The sequence below is a fragment of the Zophobas morio genome, unplaced genomic scaffold (genome assembly GCF_036711695.1).
Source record: "Zophobas morio isolate AGI-343-1 ecotype UQ-CSIRO unplaced genomic scaffold, CSIRO_AGI_Zmor_V1 ptg000007l, whole genome shotgun sequence".
Lineage (NCBI taxonomy): Eukaryota > Metazoa > Arthropoda > Insecta > Coleoptera > Tenebrionidae > Zophobas > Zophobas morio.
The window spans coordinates 9,049,152-9,064,323 of record NW_026972112.1 but is presented as its reverse complement, the minus strand read 5'-3'; the positions used below and the strand labels follow the sequence as shown (position 1 = coordinate 9,064,323).

Genomic DNA, 15,172 nt, shown 5'->3' with positions numbered 1-15,172 from the left:
TAAATTCTGACCATTAGTTAAATTAATAAACGGTCACCGATAAACAAAAGTGCAGACAGCAGTGATTATTTGTGGATAAAACACAAGGTCTTACAGATAAATAAGTGTCACTTGGTTATTTTTTTAATGTGAGTATTTATTAAAATTGTCATGTTATTAAAGTCGCAGCTAGTAATCACTTGGAATCACATTGATTCTTCAACGTTACAAATTTTGACAAACTTAATTACATAATTCAAAATGTCTATTTCTTTATTATGTTTTATTTTGCTCTCAATGATTATCTTTCACGAAAAGTCTACATTTGGTATCAAAACTACGCAATTGTGCAAAAGTTACCACGACCTCCCGGACGTGGATTTATATTGGGAAATACTTCACACTTCGGAACAACAGCAGGTGAATATTTTGAAGTAAAAACTAAAAGTTCCGACCATTATTTCAGATGTGGTGTTTCGGAGACTTGGTGATGCTGCTAGAGAGTTTTATCCAGTCTTCAAGCTGTATGGACTACATCTAACGGGAGTCGTTATCGTTTCGCCTGAAGATTGCGAAGTACTTTTATCTCACATTTTAAACAAATAATTTAATTTAGTTTTACTAGCTCGTACTTTCAAACCCCGTGCACAACGAAAAAGGGTTCGTTTACAAACTAGGCCACAAATGGTTAAAATTTAGACTTTTAACAAGCTCTGGCGCGAAATGGCATACTAGAAGAAAAATTCTCACACAAGCTTTCCACTTCAGTGTTCTTCAAGAATTTGTTTCGGTTTTTAATGAACAAGCCGGGCAAATCGTGGAAATACTAAGAAAAGAATGTAACAAAACTTACGTTAATGTAAATTCTGTGATAGGAGATTTAACTTTAAAAATAATATCTGGTACCACTGTCTTAAGTGTATTGAAAGACGAATACTATATGTTAATTGTTTACAGAAACGGCAATGGGTACCAAGCTTGAGTTTAATAATCAAAAAGATCAAGCTTACAAGCAAGCACTCCACGGTCTCGGCAGAATATTTTCCTACAGAATTATACACCCTTGGTGTATCGAAGGAATTTTAACTTTTTATTCAATTCCTCATATTTTGAAGAACTTAGACTCACAAAAACTTTACACGGATTCACTAGACAGGTGATTGATGAAAAAGAGAAGAATTTTGTCGATTTTGAATTACCGCAAGAAGAACATGACGTGTACAAGGGAAAAAGAAAATTAGCTATGTTAGACCTTCTACTGTCGGCCAAAAAAAATGGAGGAATAATTGATAACGAGGGTATTAGAGAAGAAGTCGACACCTTCATGTTTGAAGGCCACGATACGACGACAGCGGCTTTAAGTTTCACATTGATGCTTCTAGCTAACAATAAAGATGTGCAAGTAAAACGAAACTGAAAATATATTTACAAGAAATTTTTCAATGTTAAATTTTAGCAACGCGTCTACTCCGAATTAGTCGAAGTTCTTGGAGATTTAAATAAAACGCCAACCTACAACGACCTGCAAAATTTAAAATACATGGAGCGGTGCATTAAAGAGAGTCTTCGATTGTACCCTAGCGTCAACATCATTTCTAGGCACTTGGGGGAAGATGTGAGGATTACCAGTGGATATTTGCTTCCCAAGGGCACGCATGTGGTGATATACATCTATGGAGTACATCGAAATCCGGATATCTATCCTGATCCTCAAAAATTCGATCCTGATAGGTTTCTACCGGAAAATTGTCAAAACAGACATCCTTTTGCATATATACCGTTTAGTGCAGGACCACGAAATTGCATAGGACAAAAATTTGCAGTGCTTGAGATGAAAGCTGCTCTTTGCGCTATTCTAAATAATTTTTGGTTAGAACCGGTCGACACACCACAGTCCATTGTCCCTATAGTCGACATTATTCTAAGAAGTAAAGATGACGTTAAAGTAAAGTTTATCCCACGTACTTTTTTTTTAATTTCTGCTCTAGTTACCCATGACTTTTATCAGCAGAAACATTGAAACTGCTAACGTAAGTACCCAACTAGAGCAGAAATTTAAAAAATTACCCGAATCTAAAATCATAAAAAAAACGGAATAGTTTGTTGGAAAATATGTTATAATGGTGAAGTGTTTTCATACAAGCATTTATCAAAACATTCACAGATTTGTACCACAAAATTATCAAATTAACATGTGTTACCCAGAAAAAGCTTATTGTTATTACAGCGCAAAGACAAATTTTTGCGTTGTCACGAGAATTAATACTGACATGTTTTAAATGTTTATTTTATTGTTAGAAGTAGACCACCATTATATGTGATTAGTAAAGGCGGAAATATAACATCCTGATAAAAGCTGACCTTTTATGATCAATTAAAATGTTTGATTGTGAAAAAAGTGCAATGTTCTGAGAACAATTGTGAGCGGTTGTGGACTCAAAAAATGAGATTGCACTCTATTTGTATGTGTTCTCAGAGTATGACAATGTAAAAATAGACAAAAAGCGCCATGCCATTGACACTTAGTGGAACACAACATTCGTTATTGTGAACATCTTATTGATCGTTATAATACGTTATAATACCTAAATACTATATAACGTATACAACAACGAAAATATTCAAAAAATATGTAATTTAATAAACTCAGTTTAGATTTGTCCATATAATGCCAACATGGTTGGCGAAACGCGGCGACAAAGTATATATTTTTTTGTTTTTCGGTGTTAAAACGGGGATAAACGTTATAATGTCTGCGTTATTGTGATACACAGATAAGCGTAACTTGTAGATGCACACCGAAATAGCTCCATATTTTAATCAATGTAATAAAAATAATTGACTTTTTACAAGTTCCAATTATCCTTATCACTAAGATTAAAGTTATTTTCTTAGTAATTATTATACTACAACAGATTTCTTATTGTTTACTGTTTTTATCAACATCGGAAATTTTGATGAATTGACGCACTATACATGTTTTATTCACATATATGCGCTGAGTTTGAAAACACGCATACGTACTTTTCGGCATTAAGTGAGGCAGCAACTTACAAACAATAATTAACTACCAAACAACTCAGTTTTTTTAGTAATGTTTCACTAGAAAATTAAAAATGCCTATTTCTTTATCGCACTTAGTTTTATTAATTTTAATACTTTATCTTATAAATAAGATATATGCATTATACATTTATGTCAAAAACTACATAATTGTGCAAAAGTTACCAGGACCTCCTAGGGGTGGCATCATAATGGGGAATATAGCAGGCTTTGGAAACACTGCAGGTAAATATTTAAAAAGTACATAAAACAATAAAAGCTTTGATTTTTATGTTAGAAGCGGCATTTGAAAACACCCTTAAAATATCAAAAGAATTTTATCCAATTTTCTCGGTACATGCAGTACATCTAACTTCAGTCTTCGTTCTCTCGCCAGACGATTGCGAGGTAAATTTTTCTTTCCAATTTCAGTGTAGAGTATTTTTTATCATTGTAGTTGATACTCTCTAATCCCATTCACAACGAAAAAGGATTTATGTACAAACTAATTCACAAATGGTTAAGATTTGGACTTTTAACCAGCTTTGGAACGAAATGGCAAACTAGAAGGAAAATTCTAACGCCAGCTTTCCACTTCAGTATTCTTCAGCAGTTTGTTTCGGTTTTCAACGAACAAGCAGAACAGCTCATAGAAATACTGAGTGCAGAATGTAACAAATCCTACATCAAAGTGAATTCTGTTTTAACACAATTCACCTTAAAAACAATATCTGGTATTGTATAGAGTTTTAAAAAGTAGTTCTTATGCGTCAGTTGCTTACAGAAACAGCAATGGGTACCAAACTCGAGTTTAAAAATAAAAAAGATCAAGCTTATAAAAAAGCTATTTATGATATCGGAGAAATACTTGCTTATAGATTCATTCATCCATGGTGTATGGCAGAGATTGGTAATCTTTTATTCAATTCATCATTCTTTAAAGAACGTAAGGCTGTAAACATTTTGCACCAATTTACTAGAGAGGTGATTGAGGAGAAAGAGAAAAACTTCGTCGATACTGATTTACCGAAAGAAGAACATGACGTGTACAAGGGAAAAAGAAAATTAGCTATGTTAGACCTTCTACTGTCGGCCAAAAAAAATGGACGAATAATTGATAACGAGGGTATCAGAGAAGAAGTTGACACTTTTATGTTTGAAGGGCATGATACGATAACTACGGCTCTAAGTTTCATGTTGATGCTACTAGCCAATAATAAAGATGTGCAAGTAAATTGCAGTTATTTTAACTAGAAACATTTTTAATGTCAGTTTTTAGGAACGCATCTACTCCGAATTGGTTGAAATATTTGGAGAAAACTTTAATGAAAACCCGACTTACAACGAACTGCAAAATTTGAAATATTTGGAACGTTGCATTAAAGAGAGTCTTCGGTTGTATCCTAGCGTCTTTTTCATGGCTAGAAATTTAGGAGAAGATTTAAAAACGGCGAGTGGATATTTACTTCCCAAGGGCACCCAAGTAGTCATGTACATCTATCCGATGCATCGAAATCCCGATCTTTACCCTGATCCTGACAAATTCGATCCTGACAGATTCCTGCCAGAGAATTGTCAACACAGACATCCTTACGCATATATTCCGTTCAGTGCGGGATCACGAAACTGCATAGGACAAAAATTTGCCATTTTGGAGATGAAGGTTGTTCTGTGCGCCATTTTGAGAAAATTTTTCTTAGAACCAGTTGATACTCCACAATCTATTGTCCTTATTATAGACATTATTCTAAGAACTAAGGATGAAATTAAAGTAAAATTTGTTCCACGGGATTAATAACCCAGTCGATTTTGTACTTTAGTTATAGAAACCTTTAAATCGCAAAATAAATACTTATACATACGTAAAACTGTTCTCTTGTAGACTTATTTATAATATTCGGCAGGTACTGAACAGAATGGGAAACTATAAAAAAAAACACTATACTATATGCCAATTTCATTGACAAGGTCAAATGATTGCACAGGACAAGCTAAATTTCTTTCTATATTCTACGCTTCTAGACTATTATGTCCCCAAATGTCCTATCTCATACTCTCATTACCCTATATGGTTTACAAAGGACATTCGATTTTATATCAAAGAAAAAAATCGGTACATAAAGCTACATAAAAAATTTAAATTTGAAATGGACCGGGACAAAATTAAAATGTATCGTCGAATAATAAGAAAACGTACGCGTGAAGAGTATTATAAATTTCAAATAAATGCCGAAAACGCTGTCAAAGAAGATTCTCGTAAATTATGGGCCTATATAAATAACAAAAGAAACACTAGTCGAATTCCTGCAAATATGGTTTACATGAATAAGTCGCTAACATCGCCCCAAGAAATTGTGGACATGTTCGCCCAACACTTTAGTAGTGTTTATAAACCAAATAATGATAGTGGCTGTGATAGTGCAAGTAATACATCAAATGGCGATAAATGTGCACCAATAATTACAAGGTGTGATACCACCAATTGTGATGTTTATGCAAATGTGATGCATACCTTTTGTGTAACTTCCAATGATATTACCAAAGCTGGAAAAAAACTGAAGAATTCATTCACCATGGGCCCTGACAATATACCAGCTTTTCTTGTGCGGGACTGCTTACCATGTATTGTTGCACCGCTTTTACATATTTTTAATCTTATTATTACAAATGCGCACTTTCCAAAGAGATGGAAACTTTCCAAAATTTGCCCTGTGCATAAATCAGGCTCGCATAATGACATTGTTAATTACAGACTAATTAGCTTACTATCGAATTTCTCAAAGATGTTTGAATCTATATTATCGAATCATATTTATAGTCATGTATCTAATTTAATTGTTGTAGAACAACATGGTTTTTACAAAGGTCGGTCTACTATTACAAACCTATGTGACTTTACACAATTTGTCTCGAATGCATTGAACAGCAAGCAGCAAGTAGATGTAGTGTATACAGACCTGACTAAGGCTTTTGATCGAGTCAGTCATACCATTTTAATTACTAAGCTCGAAAAATTTGGACTATGTAATAATCTTGTTCACTTAGTGTATTCGATTCTTAGTCATAGGTTTCAATATGTTGAGTACCAAGGATATAAATCAATACAGTTCGGGACTCATTCAGGTGTTACGCAAGGATCAAATTTAGGTCCGATATTATTTTTAATTTTTATTAATGACCTTGTTAAGCATTTACATTGTAAACCCCTTCTATATGCTGATGATCTAAAGATCATCAAAGTTATTGCTAACGATAATGATTGTAAATCACTGCAAAGTGACATAGATATAGTGGTTAGTTGGTGCATTAATAACGGCTTAGAAATAAATCGAAAAAAATGTAAAGTCATGACTTTTAGTAAAAAAATAAAAAATATAGTAAGCAGTTATTATATAAACAACGAGGAAATTGATAGATGTAATGAATTTAAAGATTTGGGGGTTATAATGGATTCTAGTTTGTCTTTTGTGCCTCATGTTAATTATATAGTTAACACTGCCGTTAAAATGTTAGGTTTTATAAATCGTAATACACGTGAGTTTAGAAGTCTAGAATGTATAAAATTGTTGTATAAGACTCTTGTTCGTAGTAGATTAGAGTATGCAAGCGTAATATGGAGTCCTTATTACAATGTACATATCAATGCAATTGAGCGTGTTCAGAAAAAACACTTAAAACATTTATATTTTGTAATGTCTGGCACTTATCCTTATAGGAATGTATCATACGATAGTCTTTTAGATCAGTTTAATATGCCAAGCTTAAATTCGAGGCGAACTTATAATTTACTTGTATTTTTATATAAATTAATTCATAGTATTATTGATAGCCCTGTTTTACTTAGCAATGTTAATTTTCAGGTACCGAGTTATGGAGTTCGCTCCTTTACTAGCATTTCTTTTGAAACGCCTAATACGAATCAGCATCTACACTCGCCACTTTTAAATATGTTTCGTTATTATCACAGCGTTCAAAACAACGTCGATATTTTTGAATCTTATATTATTTTTCAGAATAGAATCAAACTTTTACTTGATACGAACTTCTTTTAAGTGAATTTATCTTTAGTTTGTAAGATTGTATTCTTTTTAATACCCTACAAAAACATTTATGTTTGTTGGGTTATAATAAAATATTATTATTAAAATATTATTATTATTATTATATCTACGAAAGGAGAACTCAACAAATTGGAGTTAAAAAATAACCCACATATTTGCACTTTCTAGTACTTTCTACAGTCTTGATTCAAAACAATTATGGAAAATCGTAAATTACAAAAAATAATCTTAGCTCATTTAGTTTTGTTTTTTGAGATTCTAATGATATGGTCATTGCAAAACTTGATTTTCGATTAATATCAGTTTAGCTCTTTAATAAGTTTAGAAGATATTCCGTCCCACACTTTTCCCGAATGTGGTATAGAATCTCATATATACAAGGGTACATTACATATTAATGCAATCTGTATACACTACCTCAAGTCAGTACACCTAAACTTTATTCTGGGTTGCAGCCTATTAGTATTGTTATGATTATGAAGTAACCCATTGTCCGCCTCTGTACGACGCCTATGGGTTTTCTAGTAGATATGTTACAGCTAATATCCGAAATACGTTATTATGCATAATAACTAGACATTTTAGGAATTATGCGTAATAACTAAACTTGTCAGTTATTATGCATAATAACCGGAAAGATTAGGAATTATGCGTAATAACTGAAACTTTCAGTTATTATGCATAATAACGGGAACGTTTAGGTAATATTGATAGTAACTAACAGAGGAACAGGAATTATGCATAATACCTGAAATATTAGTCATTAAGCATATTGCCTAACATGTCCAGGTGATTTCACAAAAAAACGGGACAAAATGAGCAAATCAGGTTCTCATAGATCAATGAAAAGCAATGGGAATATGACGTTTATGTTACTGTAATTTGTCCCGTTTTTACTTTCCGAGCGTAAGCAAAGGAAGTATTGTAATCGAGTCCGTCGGCCGACTCTCTACTTTTACGTTTTCTCGATCTTTCATGACCCCTAGAGGACGAAGAAATAGGTCTCCCGTTTCCGTCTGTCTGTCCGTCTGTCCGTCTGTCCGTCTGTCTGCCGCCCCGGATTTTTATTAGACAGATAATCTCCGAAAGTACTGAACTGATTGTTGTGAAATTTTGTACTTATATTAGGAATATGATGTAGATGGTAAAACGCTAACCAAATTTTGTCTAATCAGGCCCACCACTAATGCGATGAGTCCTACACATGTAGTTTACGACTCAGAATTGAGTTTTTACCCGAAACGTCCAGATTTTTGGAAAAAAGATCAAAATTACAAAGCAACATTTTGCAATTAAATTTTGAATCTGCAAGACCGAATGCTTTGAAATTTGCAGATGGTTTACAGTTTAAGCATGGTAAATTTTTAGTCAAAATATATTTACTTGTCCCCTCCAAAAAATTGATGACGTCAGCTCAAAAGTTTGCCAAATAAATCCTATATAAAATGTACAAACTATGAAGTCTGTACTTGTGATTTATCATTCCATTCATATTTTTTTGATTTGCAAATACAGGGTGACTCAAAAAATTAATGAATGTGTGAATTTATTTTATTGAATTAATCAGGAACTACAATACCGACTGCTTTCAAATCTTGAATATGTTTTACAGTTTCCATAGGCATGGTAAATTTTTAGTCAAAATGTATTTGCTCCTCCCTCCTAAAAAATTTATGACGTCTCCTGAAAATTTTGCTGAATAAATCATATATTTCAAATGTACAAAATATGATGAGTCTGTATTGGATTTGCATATACAGGGTGAATCTAAAAAATTAATGAGTGCGTGAATTTATTGTATTAATTAAACCGATTATTTTGAAATCTTGGAGATGTTTTAAATTTATCATAAGTATGGTAAGATTTTTAATCAAAATATATTTGCTTTCTAAAATTGATGACGTCACCTTAAAATTTTACCGAACAAATTCTATCCTAAATGTGTAAAGAATGATGACTCTGTACTTGTGATTTATCACTGCATTAATATTTTGTAGATTTGCTTATACGGGGTGTCTGAAAAAAATTAATGACTAAGGGGCCAATTCCAAGTTGGTGGCGCAAGTCACTGGTGCAGCGCAACTTTATAATGCTAATTTGGGTATCAAATGCTGGTTGCTAGGGGTGACGGAATAAACAAGCGCAATTTTTCGAGATAAATTGCGCCAACGTGCACTGCCTACTAGAGGTGCCGCAACTCCATGGTGCAAATTTCAATGGAAAATTCGACAAAACTGCGTTTGTTGATTCCGTTACCCCTAGCAACCAGCATTTGATACCCAAATTAGCATTATAAAGTTGCGCTGCACCAGTGACTTGCGCCACCAACTTGGAATTGGCCCCTTAGTCAATTAATTTTATGGATTAAATCAAGAATTACAAAACTGAATACTTTGAAATACTATATACTTGGCAAATTATTAATCAAAATAAATCTGTTTATTTCCCCCACAAAATTGATGACGTTATCTCAAAATTTTGCCGCATAAATTCTACCCAAAATTATGTCGATTGTAGCTTACTAGTTAATTGTTTTAATCCTCTGTTTTCAGGGGACGAACTCATTCAAATCAAACTAATTTCTAGGTGACATTTTTTTGATGGATAAACATAAACACTTTCAAGTTGTTTTTCTTATCGAGGATAACCTAACGACGTTCAGTAATATAATAGAGTCCATTGGGCAATTTGTTACTTTCAAATTTTCTCGACATTTCATAACCCCTAGACAAGGCCGTAGCTAGGGGGAGGTTAGGGGATGCTCCCCTAGATCTAGACAAGTTATAATTAACCAAATGTGAATTACAGCATCCAAAAACCGAATAAAATGTAGGTAGTGTTTTATTCAATAAACGGAAATCAGAGCAATAAAAATGTCTGGTCCGTCGGCATTGTCATCCGGTTATTCCAATTCGTGGAAAACATGTTTTAGTTTAGTTTATGTTTCACCGTCACGTCTACAGGTTGATAAGTGTTATGGCTATTTGTCTTAAATTACAAGTACTATACAAGATGTTCCTTTTATCTGTTCACGCCTGACAATTTTTGCATAGGCGACATATTATACACCCCAGAGACGACTTTGTTTTTAATAAGCAATCATAGGAATCACAAAAAAAATGACAAAGATGTCAATGCCAAATAATGATAAAATTTAAACAATTAATACTTACTCAATTTTTATTTTAAAATGTCCCGCCACCAAAATGTAATACGAAAAAAACATAATAGGCGTGCAGTCGTCACGTTTCCGACAGCGAGGGAAGTACTGTCTAAACTCTTTGGACCAATTTTTTTTTTAAATCAACTGTACATGTGATATGTAGGGGAAAGTGAAGCAGGGTGGGTAGCTTTTTTGAAAATATTATGCATAATTCCTGTTCCTCTGTTAGTTATTATCAGTATTACCTAAACGTTTCCGTTATTATGCATAATTCCTAATCTTTCCGGTTATTATGCATAATAACTGACAAGTTTAGTTATTACGCATAATTCCTAAAATGTCTAGTTATTATGCATAATAACGGATTTCGGATATTAGCTGTAACAGATACAATGCCGCGATTATTGGTGACTCACCAACGGTGACGGCGGCGTTCAAGTAAAGGAAAGCCTGGAACTTGTCGCCAGAGGCCGTGATGAGCAAGAAATCTGAATTTTTCAAGGAATGCAAAAATATTTAGCCAAGAGGGCTATATACTTTGGCATATAGTGAAAATAACAGACATCAACATATTATATTATGGGAGGTAAATGCTGAGAAGGTAATTATTTTTTAAACAAACAAAAATTGGAAATTTCCAAAGTTACCAGGTTTTGGGAGAACAAGAATATAAAAAGGGCTGGGAGATACGTAATGCAACTAACAATAAAACTAATTATTATTTATTTTTTACAAGATTACGCATAGCTACACTTCTGCTGCTCATCGAGTCACCCATTCTGGTAAACTCCTTCGCCATATTTTTGAGCAAAAAGTATAACCTACTTTTTATGTAAAATTGAACAATTTTTTCCAGAATATTATGGCACAATGGAATATCTTCTAACAAAGGGTACAAAAACTATACACGTGCTATACACCACAGAACTCAATTTATGTGACGTAGCAGAGAATGCGTCCTTGAAGCACTTCTACCAGTAAACTTTTAGTAATGTACAAAAGACACTAAAAAGCGCCACCATTTTGGGGCAAAATTGACATATCTCTCTCTAACTCATGGGCCTAATGGATTGCGGTACTTAATCTATCTAGTGACTTTATCCAGAACAACCTCGATCGTGAAATCTCTAGAAAGGAGCGCGTGACAGTTTAAATAAGGACCACCGTCCAAAGCAAGCCAGTTTAGTCTAATCCAGCCGAGTCGATTAATGAGTATCAGACGAATTAGATTATAAATAGATGGAATAAATTTGTGAATTTCTACACGTCGGTTTTAATACCCGTAAATCATAACAATATTCTCCCCACTCTTTCAAAAATCTTAAAAAATGGAAAAAGTCTCAGTAATTTCTGATCAGGTGGTATTATATATATATTACGGTTTTAATACTGAATCTGTCTATGTGTTTCGCTCAGTTGTAAACAGCAGACTCTGGATTGTTTAGTACAATAACTTGGTTTCAAATATTGCCCTAGTTACTTAGGTAGAAGCGCTCTGAGACTTTTATATATATTTTGCATTTTATATATCTGACCTGTCAAATGTTATTCGGCATTCAAGTAATCTTTAATATGCAGACAAGACCCTACTGATTTCTTAATTTTAGACATCTGAAACAAATACACTGCCGGAATTAAATTCTTCATTCAGTTTACTTTAGTTCCACAAACGTAAGACATTTGTTTCAAAACAGTATCCATCCAGCTATTTTCTACACTCTCGTGCTTAGTAATAGTTAACAACTGTTTGCTTTGTAATTTCATACTGTTCATCAATCTCTAAACACCTAATTATTGCATAAACATTAGATTACATAATTACCAACTGCAAAAATAATTGTTTAAAGTCATGTGAAATGATAGTAACTAGTTGACCTTATGTAAGCAACTCTCAGACTTTGTAGTACCATCATTTCGCTTTGTCGTTGTTTTCATTATTAATTAATTTTGTGAATTTGTCTTTTGCTTTTTATTACATCCCGAGCGTAAGCGAAATCCGTCGACCGACCATCTACTTTTACGTTTTCTAGAGTTTTCATGACCCCCAGAGTACGGAGAAATAGGTCTCCCATTTCCGCCTGCCGTCTATACGGATTTTTATTAGACAGTTAATCTCAAAAACTACTGTACCAATTGTTGTCAAAATATATTTGCTTATTTTTATTCAGGTCAAAATTTTGTCGGATAAATCCAATCTAGAATATCTAAAATATGATGAGTCTGTTATTGTGATTTATCATTGCGTTCACATTTTTTAGATTTTCTGATACAGGTAGCTCAAAGAAATTAATGAATCAGTCAATTTATTTTATTGATTTCAGTATTACGCTGCATCAATCCCAGTTGATATACGTGTCCTAGTAAAAATGTTAACGTCTTCACAAAATTCTATAAGGTAAAAACTCATTTGAAGCGTAGCATTTTTTACTTTAAGATTATATATAAATATATTTTTATTTCCATTTATATATGGATTCTTATAAAACAATAAAATTCGAAACATCAAATTTTATAGTTGCCCGAAAATGCTGCATATGTTTCATTCTTGTCTTGTTATTTTTTGATATATGATGTTGGTTAAAAATTTATTAGTCCTCAGTGCAAGTCGTTTTAAAAAATGAAAATGTCAACATTATACAATCTTCATATTTTCTGTGTCACCAATTTGAAAAATTCACAATTCTGCGACATTTATACTACATAAATCATTTCAACAAAGTAATTATATGTATACTATGGGACACAAAGAGTTCTATTCTAAAGTTTGAAATCAAAATGAAAAAAGTCTGATTTTGTATATTGTTTAAGCCGTTTTGTGTACATGTAACAGAAATGATTCCGAATCTTTACCTTGAGTCATTGGGCTAAAATTATCATGCATAAAGTGAATTCGCATGTTTTTCCATGCAGAGGAGTGGTAACAACACTGTTACTAATACTAATAAAAATGACCAAATGGCTTAGTCGGTTGAAGGAAATCTTGTTATACGTTTTCACAAATACCTGTACTGGAAAATACATAATGAATACCGTATTACAAATAAATCTTGTTATTGTGTTTATTCTACTGGCATTGTATATTTTAAGAAGTTTACAAACTTTATATATTTCTATTAAAAATCATGTGAAATTGCAAAAATTACCAGGACCACCCAGATATGGAATAATCAAGGGAAACGTGCCATACCTAGGAGACTCTCCAGGTAAATCATCTGACTATTAATTAAACCTCCAACCATTCTTTCAGAGGTGTTGTTTCAACAACTAAGGCAAGCCGCAAAAGAATTTTATCCAGTGTACAGATTTTACGTAGCACATAAAATAAGTGTCCATCTTGTAACTCACCAGGATTGTGAAGTACCTAATTTTTTGTTCATATTTATTTCCAACATTCTGACTCTCTTTTGTTAGTTGGTTATGTCCAATCCCATTCACAACGAAAAAGGATATGTCTACAAAATGACACATAAGTGGTTAAAGTTCGGTCTTCTGACCAGTTTCGGACAGAAGTGGCAGATCAGAAGAAAAATTCTAACACCAGCGTTTCACTTCAACATTCTTCAGGGATTTGTCTCGGTTTTCAACGAACAAACGGAACAACTTATAGATGCCTTGAAAGATGAATCTAAAAAATCTTACGTCGAGATAAATTCTCTGATAACACAGTTCACTTTAAAAACGATTACAGGTTGTATATTCTTATTTTAAAACACTTTTTTTAAGTAACTCCTTCCAGAGACGGCAATGGGTACTAAATTCAATTTCCAACGTAAAAACGAACGCAACTACGAGAAAGCACTTCATGACATGGGTAAAATCTTTTACCACAAATTTACCCATCCGTGGTGCATCGAAGAAATCGGAAACTTCCTATTTTCTCCTTTCTTTTTTGAAGAAAGAAAAAATACAAAAACGATGCACCAATTTTCGAAAGAAGTGATTCAAGAGAAAGAAAAAACATTCAATGACGAAGAAGCGACAGAAGAGCACAGTGTTTACAAAGGGAAAAAACGTAGAGCCATGTTAGATCTTCTGTTGTCTGCCAAAAGGAACGAAAGCGTTATTGACGACGACGGTATCCAGGAAGAAGTTGACACTTTTATGTTCGAAGGACACGACACGACAGCTACGGCTCTAAGTTTTATGTTGATGCTTCTAGCTAACAACGAAAATGTCCAAGTAAAAGGAAACTATAACGTTTAGAAAGAAATCTAATTCTGAATTTTAGCGTTGCGCGTACCAAGAAATCGTCGAAATTCTTGGAAACTCGAATAAGAAACCAACTTACGACAATCTACAAAATTTGAAATATATGGAACGCTGCATCAAGGAGAGTCTTCGATTGTATCCCAGCGTCTATTTTATCTCGAGAATTTTAGGTGAAGATCTAAGGCTCACGAATGGATATCTACTACCAAAAAGTACTAATGTTTTTATACACATTTACGATGTTCATCGCAATCCTGACGTTTATCCTGATCCAGAAAGATTTGACCCCGACAGATTCCTGTCCGAAAATTGCCAAAACAGACATCCTTACGCATATTTGCCTTTTAGTGCCGGACCGAGAAATTGCATAGGACAAAAGTTCGCCATCTTGGAGCTGAAAGCTGCAGTGTGTGCAATTTTAAGTAATTTTGTACTAGAGCCAATCGACACCCAAGAAAATATCAAACTTGTGGCCGATATTGTACTCAGAACGAAAGAAGATATAAAAATAAAATTCATACCGCGCTTTTGAACAAGAAAAATATCCCAATATTACTTTACTCTAGGTATGGGAATAGAACTTTTGTAATAGTGTTAGAGTTATTTTTACTAAATATAGTATATTGTTGTGGGTCGCACTATGGAATAAAGCTCTTAATGCTCACTTTCTTTCCCTACTTGTTTTACCTATAATTTATGATGGCTGGAAATCGATACA

General features: G+C 33.3%; 3 protein-coding genes and 1 pseudogene across 4 annotated transcripts in view; 3 read left to right on the top strand and 1 right to left on the bottom strand.

The window, feature by feature from the left end:
- The window catches only part of Syt14 (Synaptotagmin 14), a 116,007-nt gene that overhangs the window by 72,737 nt on the left and 28,098 nt on the right, over window positions 1-15,172 (bottom strand). The window lies entirely within an intron of this gene.
- Window positions 174-2,854, top strand: LOC135124435 (cytochrome P450 4c3-like; annotated as a pseudogene).
- Window positions 2,982-4,946, top strand: LOC135124436 (cytochrome P450 4c3-like). The gene is made up of 5 exons (XM_064049489.1): window positions 2,982-3,267; window positions 3,320-3,429; window positions 3,479-3,755; window positions 3,806-4,251; window positions 4,301-4,946. The coding sequence occupies exons 1-5, from the start codon at window positions 3,096-3,098 to the stop codon at window positions 4,814-4,816; spliced, it is 1,521 nt and encodes a 506-aa protein (XP_063905559.1). The 5' UTR covers window positions 2,982-3,095; the 3' UTR covers window positions 4,817-4,946.
- LOC135124487 (cytochrome P450 4C1-like) lies at window positions 13,268-15,048 on the top strand. The gene is made up of 5 exons (XM_064049559.1): window positions 13,268-13,448; window positions 13,493-13,602; window positions 13,657-13,933; window positions 13,982-14,424; window positions 14,474-15,048. The coding sequence occupies exons 1-5, from the start codon at window positions 13,268-13,270 to the stop codon at window positions 14,984-14,986; spliced, it is 1,524 nt and encodes a 507-aa protein (XP_063905629.1). The 3' UTR covers window positions 14,987-15,048.